Raw genomic sequence first — 17,218 nt, 5'->3', positions numbered from 1 at the left:
GGATTTCGTTAGCTTCGTATGATGAATGTGTACATTGTGATTCGTGGTTCCGAACTGATTCTTGAAACAATTTGTGATAAAATTCCATGGTTGTGGAATTAAGTGAAACCCTGTATTTTTTTTTTTTTTTTTTGCGCATTTTTGCACAAACACAATTTGGCTTCGAATCGCGGTTAAACGCGGAAAGTTCACGTTAGTTCGGAGGTTCAAATAGTGACATCACGTAGAAACTTCGAGAAGACTTAAAATCGAATTTTAAACTTGTTTCGAATAAACATAACACGCTGCTACGAAGTAACAAAGTTTCGACTGCAATTTCTAACGCATGCGTATACGTTTATTACTCGGGGACACGAGCTTGATTTCATATTGTCGAATATGATCACGCAACCTCTCAGGACAAAGAAACTTTACCCATAAGTCCCCATTGCGTAGCCTTGGAAAGTGAAAATTGGTCAATTATTTTAACAGTTTGTTTTCAGCAAATTTACTCTTCAAGTAATCCATGGTTGAATGTAAAACAGTTCCAAATGATAAGTAGACACGTGAATTTATTATCCAACGACAAAAGGTGTACATGCATTGCATAATATTAGGAGAAAAAAACTTCGTTCACTCTTTATTTACTGAATAATTCTCAATCCCGCAGTCGGCTGAATCAATGAATCAAATTCATCAATACCTATTTGTGTTGAAAGTATAAAAAATTGTATATCGATACCTTCTATAGCGCGCAGATGTATACCTATCGATACAAATATTGAAATAAAAAACCTGTAACCGATGTCAGCGAATACGTTTAATCAAATCCTTTGATAACGGAGGTAACTAATGCAAACAGGATTGAAAATATTCAACGACATTGATGCGTAGGTTTCACATAACTCATATTACAGCCTGATCCAATACTCCCGCATTGTATATATTGCTCTGACAAAGTACGCTATGAATTTGATAGGTAATACGGATATAAAATTCACGGAATGTGATTTTTCAGTGGTCATGGATATTTTTTTTTTGTTCGATTTATCAGGCAAAAAAATTCATTTCGTACTTGAAACATTGAAATATGTAGATAAACATTCGCTACAATATTTAACTTATACTCCATTGCAATTTTCTCATATTTTTGCTCTCGCATTCCCCGCCATAAGTGCATGGCTATGTCACACCGTTAAAATTAATTATGTATTTGCTAAACATTTACTGTACAAAATAGTTATCAATACACGAAATCAGGTCGCAACTTACAAATTCCGTGTAGCGACGTGGGATACTATATATCTGTTAAAAATTTGCAATTGAAAATTTTGATTTTGCCAAAATTTATAAGAATAACACAAAACAGTAATTTGAATTTACTGAACTGTGGTGGTAAATTTATTGTATTTGTAAATCGAATAAACAGGAAATGTATGGTAAATTCACTGTTCCATATCCGAATAAAACTTCTAATACCGTGTAGAAAGTTCCGTATAGAAATTCTTAACAGCGCACGTCAAAAAAATCTTTCAAAAAGGCATTTTGATTTTATTACAAGACTCTCGTCACTTTCCCTTGCAATACATCTAATGCACAAATAATTTTTTCTGTAAAAAAAATACGACTCTCTCCCTGACGTCGCTCCGAAAAATTGTGCCTTCGCTCCAGCGTTTAAGAACGACGATGACGAAGACGCAAAGGAATCCCTACCTTACCGACGTCGCCGTTCGCGCACTGCTGGCATCTGTCGACGAGGATGAGGGACATCCGACGTCGAGTCGAAGTCTTCGAGGCCGGAGACTTGAACGCGTGGGGCGGCGAACGGCAAGCGTGATAGGAAAAAGAGAAATGGCGTCGGAAATCGGAATGCCCCACCAAAAGCTGAGCGAAGGTGCCGAAGCTGCTCTCGGTGTCTCGGTGCCATTCAGTTTATCGCCGTCCCTCGTCAAGCCTCGTGCAAGAGCCTCGCCTGCGCTCCGAGCCAAGAGCCACGCGCCTTTTTCGCGGCAAATCAGTCGGTCTGTAAATAAATCGGATGCGGATCGAGGCTGCGGACACGGAAGGCATCGAAGAAACGGCGCGGTTAATTAATTTCCCAATAAAAATGAGGAGGAACAGCGAGTCGACAACCGCGGAGAAAATGTGACCCGTGTTTTCTTTCAAACTGTTTGCCTTACTTCGAGCTGCATCGTTTCACCGCGACTATTTATTACTGTTATTGTTCAACGTGCCGCAGAAGTGCGCATAACGCGGAAAGGTTCTTCCTCTATCACGTTCGCGCAATGTCAGTGAAAAGGACAGAGTTTCACGGTGCAAGCATCGGGATGACAGCCGTTTGGTGGCTCGTCGCGATGCTCGCTGTCGGTGCAGAGGTGAGTTGATCAATTAGTTCGAAGCCACGCCATCGCTGATTACGATACCTGGCGGCTGCATACTTGTTTACAACTTAAGATCGTTCGATTCGGAATGCGCCTTATTCCGTCATTGATATTTCCTGGAGAACCCGAAGGCTTGTCGTGACTCGATTTACCGCGAACCAACATGTAACTCCAGGTTTCTCAGAGGCGATTATAATTGTGGACACCTCGTCACTCGACGTGCCGATGAATATTAATAATCCCATCCACCGTCTTGCAATTCTATATTTACAGTGGTCAAGGTCGATAATTCCAGCCGCTTCGTAGCCTCATTTGAATATGAAGAACTCGTTCATCGAGAATACCTACACGCGTCATTCCCTCCGCGAAACGCGGAACTTATTTTCCTCCCAGTTTCGCCTTCGAACGATTTTCACCAATCGACTTCTCCAAGGCGATCCGACAAACGCGGCCCAGTCATCGCCTGCAATGCGCGGGTTCTTTGAACCGATTTATACGCTCTGACCACGTGCGCTGCACCTGCGCCTCTCTCATCCACCGCAGCTCGAGAATGCAGCGCAGAAAATTTTCATTCTTTCGATAAGTTCGCGTCGTCGGTACGATTCTGTGACGGAGTAATGATGGTACTATACTGCATATTTGTACAAGGCTGAAGTTGGTATCGTTAACGTGACGAAACACCGTTAAATAAATCGTTGTATAATTTTAGAACGATTTTCAAAACGTTGGCTTTTCAAAATATGGACACGTTTTTTTTCTTATGATTTACCTACGAGCTGAATTTCAAACAATTCTAAGGGTGCGAAGTAACGATTTTCCCAAACATGCATCGTTAAAGTGTACACTGAGATAAATTTATGGTTCCGGTTACCTCTCAGTCCTTAACTATTTTGATTTTTTACCATAATCGAAAAATATAGTTCTAGGTAGAAAATGAAAATTAGTTTTGTAGCTGTTACCGGAAAGTCTAGTATCCGTTGCTATTCTTTCTCATTACGATCACTGTTGCTATATTTTCCTGTAACCGTTGCGAAAATTTAATGCTTGTGCAGCAATAAATTGACGTTAAAGCCTTGATTAACTAAAAAAGTAGAGTAAACCCCACAAACTGATTTTGCGTTGCAATTACCAAAAAAGGATCGACAATAGCGCAAAATGTTTACGCGTACCTCGTTTTTCGTAATTCCAACAATATTCAAACAGTTTTTTTAACGATACCCGTTTTACTGAATTTTTCTAGTTACTGTAACCATTGAAATTTTTGTCAGTGTAAACGTTATTAACTTGAACCTCATAGATTTATTGCATCCTTACGGAATTGTTGTCTCAAAAAAGGGACCAATTTCGAAGCTGGACTTACCGGATCGACGCCGATCATCGTGCATCGTTGCATGCCCATTTTGAGCGGCGGAACAAATCTTATTAGTTAAGACACTCGGCCCACGGATATAGGTATATATAGAACATAGTCGACGGCGAACCGCCTACGCAACGGATCCGGAGGTTGCGAAAGTGTGGCTAAAGTCTGGGACTATAAATTTGATTGTGAGCTGACAATTCTCTACACCGAGTACAAATATATTATACAGCCTAGACATCGAGGTGATTCGACGTGGGTGTCGCCTCGTTCGATGATTTGCGCGTATCGCGATGCGGGAGTCGAATTCTATCGAGCCACGGTGTAGATATTCTAAATGCTAATGCCGGGGTAAAAAGTAAACGATGCACAACTCAAGCCACAACGTGCCGTCGCTGCACAGGCTCATTTTCTTACGAAATCCTGATCCGGTTATCTTCGAACAACGCGCATGGTAATAAGCTGCATACGTGTAAGCCGGTCTTCAAGGTTGATGAACAATATATCTATATACTGCAAATGAGAAATCGATTGTCATTTTTTACTTTTCGACTTTCTATCATTGCCACCTCGTTGCGACACGTTCAATTAATTCTCGCTTTATGTATTGTTGCACCATATGCAGGAAAAATCTAAGCACAAATATTCCAGCCAATTTATATTAGATACGCGTCATTATTGGTGTTCAATGTTCGTACTAACATCGAACGAGAACTGAGACTTCACTATCGCTGTAAAAAATTGGCAGTGTTAAAACTGACCAATAGTGACCGGTGTGGGCTACTATAGAACAATTTTTGTAGTATATTCAGAACTTGAACGTCAGCCAGTGTTAGGTTGAAACCAAAAAATATTCCATAGAAGTCCACGCCACATTTTTTTTTACGGTGTAAATGCTCGAAACGATGTATAAATAATGAAACTTGAAGTTCCCAAACACCGTGATAGAACAATCAATGACTGGTTGCATATATCTAATCTTCGTTTGAGTATATTTCAAAAATTCTCAACACTATTAAGCTGTGTCAGTTTATATTCGACTTCTTTTCACCAGTTTCCTCCGTTAATACAGTTGTTTTACGGGAATAAGGTGAGATAGAACCCGGGATGAGTGTACTAAATCATTTAAAACTTTCGTTTTTCCTTATTTGACGCAGCTACATATATTTATAGCTATATATGTATATTGCACTTAGCAGCGTTGCTTAATATTGTACGTTGGAATGAATACGCCGCGACGTGATCAAGAGTTATTAACTCTGTAAATAAAAACGTGTATTTTGGGGGGGATCGCCGCGGTGTACATCGTGCACGCATAATATATTTCAGACCCTGTCAAAAACCGAGGAAAAAAATACGAGAAGATTTTATCCCAGGCAACACCTCGCTGTGTGTCTGTAAACGTACAAGTTTTATACACTGCGATTTATTTATCGTACAGTTATAGTCAGCGATTCTTATATGCCTTCTAATTTGATTACAAATGCCTGCATCAGCAGATCCTAACGCCTGTTTGTTACGCGTATACGCAATACGCGTCTTCTCTTGCATTATAATTTACGGCGCGACTTGCACTCTAACGACTTTTATGCAGTCGCGCAGATGGTTCCTATTAATTCTTTCACTTTCCTGATAACTGAACGCTCTTTACGACGCGATGGCAAAAAAAAAGAAGAAAGTAAGAAGGCTGAGACATAAAATCGAGGTTTTATTTTCTTTGTTAACTTCAGTAACAGCGGTGATTGGCAAATCGAGTAATGATAATTCTTCCGTAATCATTATCGACTTACGATCAAATTTCTGTGAAAAGAAAAAGCTTGTATTAAATTTACACGGAAATTTAAGCGACTATAAATAATTTCGACGAAATCGTTGAGGAAAACATAACCGATAATCCGACGTCCGTATAGCTAATTTATTCTGTGCCTGAAAGGATTGGTCAAGCATATAATTACGTGTAACGCATACACGCCTTGTTTAAATGGTAGTACGAAATTCCAACGCGCGACGGTATTATTTTATCGAAACAACGCATTAATGCCTCCTCTTAATTTCTTGAAAATTGATTTTCTTCGTTATTCGACCGAACGCGACAGAATCACAACGATTTTAAACGGAAACGCATTACAATCGAGTGCCTACCAGTGACTATATCTAAAATAATACATAAATATAACTCAGAATCGCGTCTCGCAGCAGCAGTTCTTAACCCAAATAAATATTCGATGGATGTATAGTAAAGTAATCTATTCCAAGTTGGCCAGGTTCGACGAAGCACCGAGGAACATTTGAATAAATATTGGCGCATGTTTTCCTTCGAGGTTGAACTCTAATTTTCAGCCAAGCTGTCTTGTACGCGATAAGTATTCGGGAAATACTGAACGCAGACTACGTTATAATAAGATAACAAAATAATAACTTATATGTATGTAAGTAGGCAATATACGCTTACCTCGCGGTATTACGCAGAGATCGTGGCAAATTATTTTCCAATCAGCTTAAAACCGCAGATATATAATCTCCGACGAGCAATCGTTATTCATATTTATACAGGCAGGTATAACTCGAAACAGCCGCGCGCTCTGCACGAAGGGGAACATATAAAAATTGGGTAAAAATAGAAAAAAAAAAAGAAAAAAAAACAAAGAAATGAGAGAACAACGTCTCTTGAAGACGCTCCATTCAACCGCCGATGAATCGTGACAGGCGAAGGTCCGATAGGGCGCAATATCTATACCCGGCACGTTATATCGAGATATCCTCATATTCGCGCGATGTTCTTAGGCACCTATTGCGGTATCTCGAACACTGCGGACAACCCGAAGTGCGGAACGTGTCAGCGAGGATGATTTAAGTGAATGCGTGTTCCCGCCGGGCTTCCCTCGCCTCTCGTCTCAAATGTCGTAAACTCAGAACCGGCGGAGCCCAATCCATTTGACTGGATCAGCGATGCACCAGAGTCCTTGGAGCAGACAAATTTTATGGAGAACGGATCAATGAATCTCGGACCCTGACGGCGCGCTGCCGTGCACTTATGTTAGGTAACTACACGAGAAAAACGATGCGTGGCTTTCGATTTTCCTCCTCTTTGCACTCTGATTCGCTCTATCTTGGCGTCCGATGTATTATGGGTGTAGTCGGGTCGGCGAATGCTTGCAAAAACTGGTTTTCAAAATGAGATGTAACGTGAAAGTTGCGGCATGACGTGGATTATTCTTTTACACGAGACGAATACAATCGGACGTTTTTCTCACATGATTTAGAGAAGCAAATTGTAATTTTTCTTATCAAGATCGGTTTACCTGACACAACTTCTCAACGGCGGACAACCTGCTCGTACATGCTGATGATTCGGTGGAGACTGCAGTCATTCGTGATATCGTAAAGGCGGAATTGAGTTCATTGGAATCATCGAAAGTCGAGCTACAACGTCAATTACAGCGTTCAGCGTATACCTCAACCTATATCATTTTCACTTTCTCGCGCTGATCTGCGGCTGATTGTGAGTAGACTTTCATGAATAAACATTCCTGCTCGCGCGATAATATAAAAACACGATTAATCCATACAGTTTTTCACGGTGGAAAGTTCCGGTTTCTTCATACAAACCAAACTCGATTTCTACTCACGATTATGCGGTAATATGTATATGAGAACGAAGAGCAGCGAATGAGCATGATTATTCGTCAAGGCTAAGCGGTGTGAGAAACTTATCCAGAAATCTATGTAAAATTCTATCGAATTGTATTCACTAGGTACTTTAAGACGCATCGTGAAATTCAAACCGAGGTACTCATTTTCTTCGTTTATCTTTTCAATTAAGCCCAATACAGTCAAGAACAAGATTACCAATAACAGAACCCTTAAGGTTAGGTGATCCTACATAAAGATGAAAAAAATAAAACCAACATACTAAAATAGAATAATTTCAGAAGCTAAGAATATTAAAATACAAATCATAAAAGTGACAAAAGGAACCAGTAACATTAGCTAAGAAAATGAAATTTTTATACGTTACACGATATTTGAAATGCGGCGAAAAGAGAAGTGAAAAATTAAAGAGACTACTCGACTAGTAAAAACGACCGTTATTCCAACAAGTTTGAGAAAATTCTTACCTAACTCGCATCCTGTTGAATCCTACAAGCACAAAAACGTTTAAAAACATCGTGGATGCAGGTTTTGTGTGAATTGTTGAAATGAGCATTAAATAGGAAACGCGTACCGCGTATACATATATCAGGCGTAATGTCCGTCCGTCTGTTGAAAACAAGCTTTATGGTGTAACATGAAACAGCTGTCGTTGTATAAAGCGACGATGAGTACCAAAACCCTGTGATCATTACACATCGATAGCAAATTGGCGCGTACATCACCACCCCTTTCACACAATGATGCGCATGGATACAGATAAGGTCGTTTCTTCCGGCTTGCAACTGCACCAACAGCCAAGTCGTAAAAAAATAACGGTCGTTGTTGTGTGCGTATCGTACGGTTTAATTGACCCACAACACCGACGGAGCCAATGATCCACCTCAAACGGTGTTTACTTGATCATATTCCACGAGGATCTGCCTGAAAGGAGGTAGTGCATGTCGTTTCCTTATTACACCCAGGGAATGAAATTGAAGCCGCGACTTACGCGTTATCTTCTTTGTCAACGACGCTGCTTGGATATCATTCCTATGTGATTTTTCATTCATTTCCGTTGCATAAGAAAGTATTGCGTCAAGTATTAGGTATAATATACCTACCGACTGCATTGCGCTGTGTAAATAGAAGCAGAAACAAAATTGGAAATTTTCTAGGAAGAAGACGATTCAGTAATGGTTAATTGCCGGTGATTCCGTAACGCCGTAACGAGTGCTTTCCTCGTTACGTAACTCGTCACGTGTCATATTTTATTTGACAGAGTCGAGAAAGACCTGCGATACGTTACATGGCGAGTAAAAGAAGCAAGTAAGAGAAAATATATGTTGTGTGTGCGTATATTTCAAGGATTATCAATCAGTGTTACAGCTGTCGGATCAATCACTGCCGTCAAAGCTACAATCACTTCAAATCGTTTCATCGCAACAAATTCTGTCTAACGGGTGTCCGATGAGTCAAGACTTAGGTGTGTGTAATTCAAAGACTGGAAGTCCTAAACTGTTTGAGATATGCTCGGTTCAATACGGCGCGTTTATCACAATTTTGATACCAGCGCTTGAACGAAGATAGAAAAAAGTAGCGAGTACAAACTTTTTACAGCGCAACGCGTCAACGTAACAAATAAATTCCACCGCAAGTTCCTAAGTGAATTTCACTTCTTACCAGTATAGACGAGCACAAGAAGTGGATTTTCACTGAAATATTTAACGGGAAGTTGGGTACGTAACAATTTCTTGAAACCTGGGTACCTGCCGCTGATCCGGCTTCTCCGTCTCTGCGTGGACCACTTTTCCGAGGCATTGACGTATGGCAAAAACTAGGTGCCCTTTTCTTTTCTCCCGTGTGTATCGTGCCGATAACTGTAAAGGTACTCCGTTACTCCACCCGTAACCACGGACTTGTTTTACCCGAGGATCCAATTAGCTGCCGTCTTATCGGTTACGCCGCATCTCGGCTCGCACCGTACACTGACCAATGACTGAAATAAAAATCCGGCTAATTATCCAGCCGGAGGCTGAGTGAGGCTGAGAGTCGGGTCGTTATTAAATATGGACTCCGGAATGCGATATTTGCGGTTTTTCATCAAACGTGCCAAGCCTCGCAATAACCGTTAATCAGATTCACTTTCATCCGTTATCGTTACGCGTGCTCGCCTCGTGTAATGTTAACCCCTTCAAGCCTCTCCGCAGCAGCGACAGAAGAGACTGACTTTGTTTAGAAACCCGCGAAGCGCTCGGAATGATTCCGCTCCACTTTTCGCTTCCTCTCTCTACCCGCGTGTAACGATACAACGCGACCGAGTTCATGCACCTCTCGGATCATTGTCAGCCTGGCGCACAATGCGATAATATAACACTTTCCTATCGTTACAATGTGTACCCGCACGCTCGTTAAATGCGCTTGTTGCACCGTCGAAACACGCCCGAAACTTTACTCACACTGTTATCAACATCGTCGTTTACGTAATTCAGCCCCGCCTGCGGCCTCTCATTCTTATAAATCGCGTCTCTTGACTTTGACGAAAATGTCAAGCTGAATCGCGCAATTGTCCGAACTTTTTTTTCCATGCATGATCGATTACCTCGGATCAAGAACAACCAAAGATGACTCGGACATTCGTGTCCCGTAGAGATACCGACTGATCGTGAACATTGTATAGATCGGTATTAAAATCTCCGTGACGAATGAAACATCGATTGATTTGGCGAGGTGCTCATCTCGAGCTCCGGTAGTTCCATGACGTTGAAAATTTTTGCGAGGATACAGTATACCATTGACGGTATATAATCTTATCGAGTGACTCTCTTGAATAGCGTTCAACGTCATTTGACGCGAAAATCCAAAAAAGCCGACATTCTCTTATCATGCGTAGTCCGAACGATGATGATTACGGTGAATGTGCCTAGAATGTAACGATAATCCAAGCGTTTCTATCATGTTATTCGTGTATTCAGTCACGGGTACCGCTGCATTAGGGAGTTGAGATCATCGCTGGGCTTTGGTGATAATTCTTCGGAATATTCTAGATTGGGATATGAATTAATCCCCTTTCTATAAGCCTCCTCCGAATGAGACGTATGACGTGAGTATCGAGAAAATATTATTCTCAGACGGAGCCAGCCAGCTGGTTCAATGAAAGTAAAATGAAATACTCCGAACACGTCATCCTCCCGAGGAGAAAGCGACCCAAGGCGATGACCGTATACTCGGTAATGGACCCGAGTGACCCTTGATCGGTTGAACAGAAAGTGTTGCGTGAGCGTAGGTAAGCCGTACAGCCTTGCGTATTACGTTATGTACCTATACATGTAGCGAAGAGTGTGTGGGGAACCTACGGGAGAAAAATGATTATTCCCACGTCACCTTGCAAGGAGAAAGTCAAAGTGTGTATTCACAAAGTTGACACTGATTGATCTCTGGTATTCCGGGATCAATCCGCGAGAGATTACAGATGTCTCGATTTCGAATTCTTGTTCCCAACTACTCGTCGCTCGAAGTCGTGCAGACGTGATGTAAAAAATTGCTGTTTTTATAAAAAACCACGTGAGATCCGATGCTGTAAGGTATGAATCCACTGCCCTCGGTTTAACACTGTCACGATACGGTTTAATCTTTCACCTCATCGCTTACCACGTGCCCACGTGTTTCGTATTCGAACCATCGAGCACTTCCTGCCCCATACGGTCCGTAGTACGCTAACCGACCGAGTGCGGTGTTTTGTTTCAACGAACGTGAGAAATAAAAATATGCATGAATAGCACAGAGATTTCTCAAGGCCCCGATTTTACGAAGCGTCGTTTTTTGCTCGTATAGTTGATCGTTTTCTTCAGGTGAATACATGCATTTCCAGCGCGAAGCGGAATTGCACGCGGGCCGCAAAACGGAGTATTTGGAAAAATTTCTAGAAATGAAGGAAATTTATGGTCTTTTCCTCTCTCTCTCTCTCTCCCGCTCTCTCTCGTTCTCTCTATTTCATCACGATTTACACTCGTTGCAGCAGTTTACCGGGCTTACAATGTATAATCAGTATGAAGTTCAGGTCTTCGAGACCTCGACTCTCGCAGTTAAATGCACTCAAGGTAAAAACAGTAATTACGTACCGTAAAGTAGAGGCCGAGCGCATCGTTCGCTGAAAGACCTTTGAAATTTGGCCAGAGTATTGCGCACTGATTGAATTTAAATTCTGTTTTATTATACGATCACAGCGGCTAACGTTTTCTTTTTCTTTTTTTTTACGTGTACCCGCATGAAAGTATGTTGAACCCCACCTCCTATGCGGCGTAAAATATTATAAGAGTGTTTGGCATCTGTAAAATACGATCCGATACCATCGATAAATATTCTCAATGGCCATTCTCTTTTCGATTTTCATCGCATCGCCCACCGATCGGCTGGCCGAGTTGCGCGCGGAGCAATATTATCCGGTTTTATCTAAAATCCGATCGATCAATATGGCCGCAGCAGCACCGTATCAAAAATACTTCAAGTACATAATGGGCTTCTGCAGAGTGCGAGCTGAATGATCCTGTGAATAGAAATAGGCGGTGGGATTTGTAAGTCAGGTTTTGTTGACAGGAACAAAAATTAAATGATGATCGAATGCCTGTCACATTAATACATAAGTATGGTGTAATAAAGAATAAAAAATAATAACGCAACGCAAAAGCTTTACTTATATTCTTAGCTGTGATAAAAACAATTAGTTTTGATATTACAGAGTGAGGTGTGTGAATTGAAAAATGTATTTTGCCAAGCCGAGTGCCTAAATCAAACATTCGATTATTAGGCTGGAGTAATCGATCCAGCTATTACAAGCACGCAACGGCTTTTTATAGCTCATGGTGCCAAAGCTATTAATTCCTATCACGCAGAGGACGTCACGTAACATTCACAACCCAGTGAACAGGTGAGGAAATTTTTATTTTCCTCTCCATTTCTATACTTGCTTTTTTTGGCTTTCAAAACGATTCGGGTTTTACCGCGTCTCAAAGATTTCGAAGCTGATAATCTAGCCGCAGTTAGAAAGATTCAACCCGATGAACCTTCCATCCAACCTGCAAGACGTGCTTCGCACTCTTATTGCTTTTATCCTCCCAGATAAGCTCCGAGAACTTGGTGTAGCACTCGACTCTTTGTTTTTTCTATTTTTCTTCTTTTTTTTTTTGCCCTACGGGGGTGCCCGGGTCGATTTCGACGTTGTCGTATATATCTCTGAATATCGAAGTCCACATATCTCAAATGCAAAAAAGGGCTTATTAGCCCCATTCTAAATACAATTCTGAACAAAAACACTCCAAAACATTTACATTCGACGCAGAAACAAAACGAAATGGACCGATTCCTACGAATTTACTATTACCATTTCGTAGAATTCGAGCCATTTTTATATTTCTACCTCAAATGAAAATGTCTTGGAATGTCTTTGTTCAGAATTGTGTATAGAATGGGTCTATTAAGCCCGTTTTAGCTTTTGAGATACGTGGAATTCGGTATTTGAAGATGTATACGTCAACGTCGAAATCGACCAAGACAGCCCCTTAACACCAGGTAGCACAGGTCAGACAAATCGATGCTCGACGAAACGAAAACTTCGCAAAATACGAAGGTCGTTGATCTCGAAGTGAAAATCTAACGACTAATTCCGCGCGTCGTACAAAACGGTTGAACTTGCCTCTTACAACGATTCAGTGCACGGCATTCACAGTCGTATAAACACACCGCAGGCGCGTTGCAGACAATAGAATAGCAAACTAGATATAACGTTACGTAGCTAAAACGTTGGTACATACGGAGCAGGCGTATACGAATGCTTGGGCCACATTGTCTACCCGGTTTCCTACGATTTTCATACCGATGTAAACTAGGCCATTGTCATTCCGCTTACGAGGTCACTGTTACGCTCTGCACGCACCGGACGAAGCCAAGTAGATAACATTCTGGAGATCAAGCAAGGGCTGCGATGCTGCCGCTGAGACGATAAATTTTTGCTCGAAACGTTAGCAAGCAAACGAGGATCAGCCGATGGCTATGTGTTATGAAACGATAGCATCGCCTGTATAACCGTCTAATTACTTAATGGCCCCCCAGTTAACGGATTAAACCGGCGAGCTTTCTCCGCCGAATACAAAATCCGGCTAACATCCGACTAAATCTCGTCCTCGCAACAGCATTGAATCACGAAGAGAGCACAGAACTTGTACGTATATAACGAATTGTCCAAAGGGATCAGCTCCGAGGGATAACCATTGTTAGGTACCGAAGGTGCCGTTCAACGTTTCCAACACGTGTAGACCTGCCGGTTTTGTTTTAAAAGACAATAGCTCTGCGGCAAGCTGAACCTTCGCTAACGTACCCTTACACCAAGCACACCAGCAACTGGCGCCCCCAGGCTCTGTTCGCACCTCCGTGTCAAACACTATCTCATCAGCGTTGGTGGAATCATATAATAGCGTTGCTCGAATGTTCGTCAATGGAATGTCTCAACGCTGGACTTGGAAGTGTCCAAGAATCCTCTCGCAATTTAAATCACGCAACAAACTTGCTTCCTGCAAAAGCTCTATCGCTTCGCTCTGACGACCCTCGTAAGTTTAAACGCAGCACTGCCCGAGTATTTTCCAAGATTTCCCGAGAAGACGTCTTAAAATGGGGAAAAACGTCTTTTACGCGGCCTCCGGAAGATCGTTGGAGAGTCGGAGGTACTGTTGAAGTGTAATCCGGAGTCATGAACGCTGACTTACAAGATTGGTAAATGGTACCTCGAAGCAATCGACCGAGTGTTTAGGTATACGCCCGACAACGTCGAGGGATACGCATGCCATTGAAATGAGTTACTCGTGCAAGGCTTGAACGAGAAGAAGGATGTTATTCAAGCACATCGCAGCCAAGCGTGCGAGGAGTTAACAAGTATGATGTTACCACCGCATCACCGGCATCTCGTCACCTCACTCTCGGAGGCATACTAATTTTCAGAAGCATGCGTTGTTCACGGTTCACGATGAGACACCGACGATGTCGCGTCGCGTCGGTGGCGGACAAATCAGCACGATGTGCGACAGCGGTATGGACATACACGTACGTAGAACACCTATCGAGGTTGTAAGCCTCCAGTTATGAGGTGGCGCGGAAGTTGCCGTGCCTAAACTCACACTTACACGCACGTGCACGCGGCCATGCAGGTATGTTGAATGTTCTTGCAAACTGGGAAGCCGCGTCGTCTGGCTCAAGGAACGTTGAAACAATGCGCTGCCGCTGTCACCTCTCCGAGCTAAGAGCACCACCGCGAGAGAAGTGAAACGCTTCGCCGCGGCTACAACCTGCGTGCTTTTAAAGCTGATACTACCGAGTGACAGCTAGGGCTGCTTAACATCCCGCAAGCCTTCCTCCTTCCGCATTATTTTCTATTAATGTACCTGTATAATCCTGCATCGAATTTACGAGGATTCTTACATGCGACCTGGCTATGCCTGCGCACAGGGGGCATTCCACGTCAATTCGACTACGGTCTGACCATCGCTCGCTGATTGGACTTAGTCCGCGATTATTATATTGTTGTTCCGACTATGAAAAGTATTACAGATTTTTCCAACCCCCCTGACGCCCCCAGAGGTCTTAAAATGATAATATTTTAATTGTTACTGCGACATTTCTCAATGTTATAAAGAAAATTACACGATTCCTGTGGCGGAATTCAAAAATACCCCAACCAAAATCAAGGTGGGCAGGCAATGCAGTAACTTTATTATAATTTTTTATCTAATTAATAATTTGATTTTTTTATTTGTATTTTTCAGGTTTCAACATATGTATCCTGATATAACAGCTATCTAGAAATTTTTAATAAAATTACAAAGCAATTCTCAATTCTAAATTATGTGTTTTGAGTTGTGTGGATTTTACATTTTTGAATTTTAATTAAAATTCCGTGATAGTTGTTGTATCAGGAATGATATGTTGAATGCTGAAAATTCAAAACAGAATTAAAATGACTTGAAAAAAATTATTAATTGGCTGAAAAATGAATCAAAAATTAGCGTTTTACTTGCCCGCTTTGATTTTTATTTAGGACATTTTTGATTTTGGCTACAGAAATTATGTAATTTTCTTCATAATATTCAGAAATGTCGCAATAACTGTTGAAATATCATTATTTGAAGAGCTCTGGGGGTGTTAGGTAGGGTAAAAAAAATCTGAAAACAATCTGGAACGCTTCTCAACGTTCGAAAAATAAAGTATGCGAAATCTTTTGATTAGTTTTGGAGTCTTTTGAAATTCGTTGAAATTTTTTGTTAACATTTTGTCGCGTATGAAAATCGTGTGTTTAAAATTTTTTTAAATTTCCATATATCTATTAAACTCTTATTCACATTACATCCGAATCTCTGAAATCTTGAATTTCGGCTAACGCCTCGATTTCTCTAGGCAACACGCTTCGGAAACGGACGTATGTGACAATCCATCGACAAATTGATTGAACGCTACGCGGTTTTTCTATTTTCGTGTGATCGAACTGACCGCGGCGTCATTGCAGAAGATGGGCCGAGAAGATTGTGAGTAATTCATCTCCTCACCTGCCCCCATATAAATATATCAATCAAATACCCGAGTTACGATTTATGAGGTATTGCCTTTCGAATAAAAAGATTGCTTAATCCCGCATATCCTCAGAACCAACAGCTGAGCTCTTCGATGTTTGACGATGGCGGTGGTTCAAAAGTCGAATCAAACCTTTTACTCGTGATTGAACAACTATAACGATACATTATCGATGCTCGTTTGAAACGAGCTCTAAGAGCAAATAAAACATCCAAAGAAGAAAGCTTATAGCATCCCAGTATGCAGACACTCGTTTCTTCAACACCGCGCCGTAATGTACAAGGCAGCTACGAGGTGTGCGTGAAATGCGTTATACGAGTCCGGCTTTTATAATCTCACGCTCTCGTCTCAACCAACGAGAGAGCTGTTTAAATTACGCAGAGGACATTTCGCTGGCTCGTGAATTTTCAGTCCCGCATCGAAACCCGGTATCGCCATTCCTGGAGAGCCGGTCGAAAGTTGTTAAATATAAAAATCGCCGAGTCGATGACCATCTCCGAAGAATGGGACGCATTACTCGGACACGACGTGAGCTTGCATCACTAATAAAATGCAATCGGTCGGTTTTCGGAAACTCCGATCATCTGCAGATTTCATCCCGCGCCTCTGCGGAGATAATTATCGAACGCGAACCTTCGACGCGGTTGATACCTACTTAATGTAAACGGTGAAACAATCGGGGGTCCGGGAACCGGCGGCGGAGTGATCGGTGGCTGAAAATTGGCTTAAATTTAATCTCGGTTAGTTATTGGTCGAAAGGAGATCCGGGCGCTTATCTCGTTACAGCCGCAAGTTATCTCGACTACGGGATTGCAACAGGCTGTTACCCGATCGACGAGTACCTGCTGCTGCACCGAACTTCTCCGAGAAAGCATTCGAAGCCCGAGGGCACCAAGATCCCCGAATCGCCGACCACCGTGTTGTTGACCCTTCCTGTCTGCGGCCTTTGGTTCTTTTCCCCCGTTACATACGAGCCGCCATTCGTATCCTCTCTTTTTTACGATCCGCCAAATCTGAAACCACGCGTTTCGTCCGCGTCTTTTACCCACGAACAAGAATATAACCTCCACGACGCCCTTAAATGCATCCTATGTGTTACCCGTTTATTATACAACCTCGAATCCGGCGCTCTCTCTTCGCGAACGGCGGTTTTCTCGACCTCTCCGCGCCCCAAACAGCTTAACAACCCTGTACCGACGATCCTCGACCGAAACGACGCTTTCTTCGTTTTCTTTCCAAAATTAAAGTGAAGGATCAG

The 17,218-nt window shown here is 42.0% G+C and overlaps 1 protein-coding gene across 1 annotated transcript in view; it reads left to right on the top strand.

The window, feature by feature from the left end:
* Positions 1–1,896: 1,896 nt before the first annotated feature.
* The window catches only part of LOC124302674 (uncharacterized), a 38,583-nt gene continuing 23,261 nt past the window's right edge, over positions 1,897–17,218 (top strand). Inside the window, exon 1 of the mRNA XM_046759069.1 lies at positions 1,897–2,354. Coding sequence (XP_046615025.1) covers positions 2,265–2,354 — 90 coding nt within the window. The 5' untranslated portion in view covers positions 1,897–2,264. The remainder of the gene's footprint in view (positions 2,355–17,218) is intronic.

Source organism: Neodiprion virginianus, chromosome 4 (genome assembly GCF_021901495.1).
Source record: "Neodiprion virginianus isolate iyNeoVirg1 chromosome 4, iyNeoVirg1.1, whole genome shotgun sequence".
Taxonomy (NCBI): domain Eukaryota; kingdom Metazoa; phylum Arthropoda; class Insecta; order Hymenoptera; family Diprionidae; genus Neodiprion; species Neodiprion virginianus.
The sequence above is the reverse complement of the archived record's forward strand: the minus strand, read 5'-3'. Positions and strand labels throughout refer to the sequence as shown.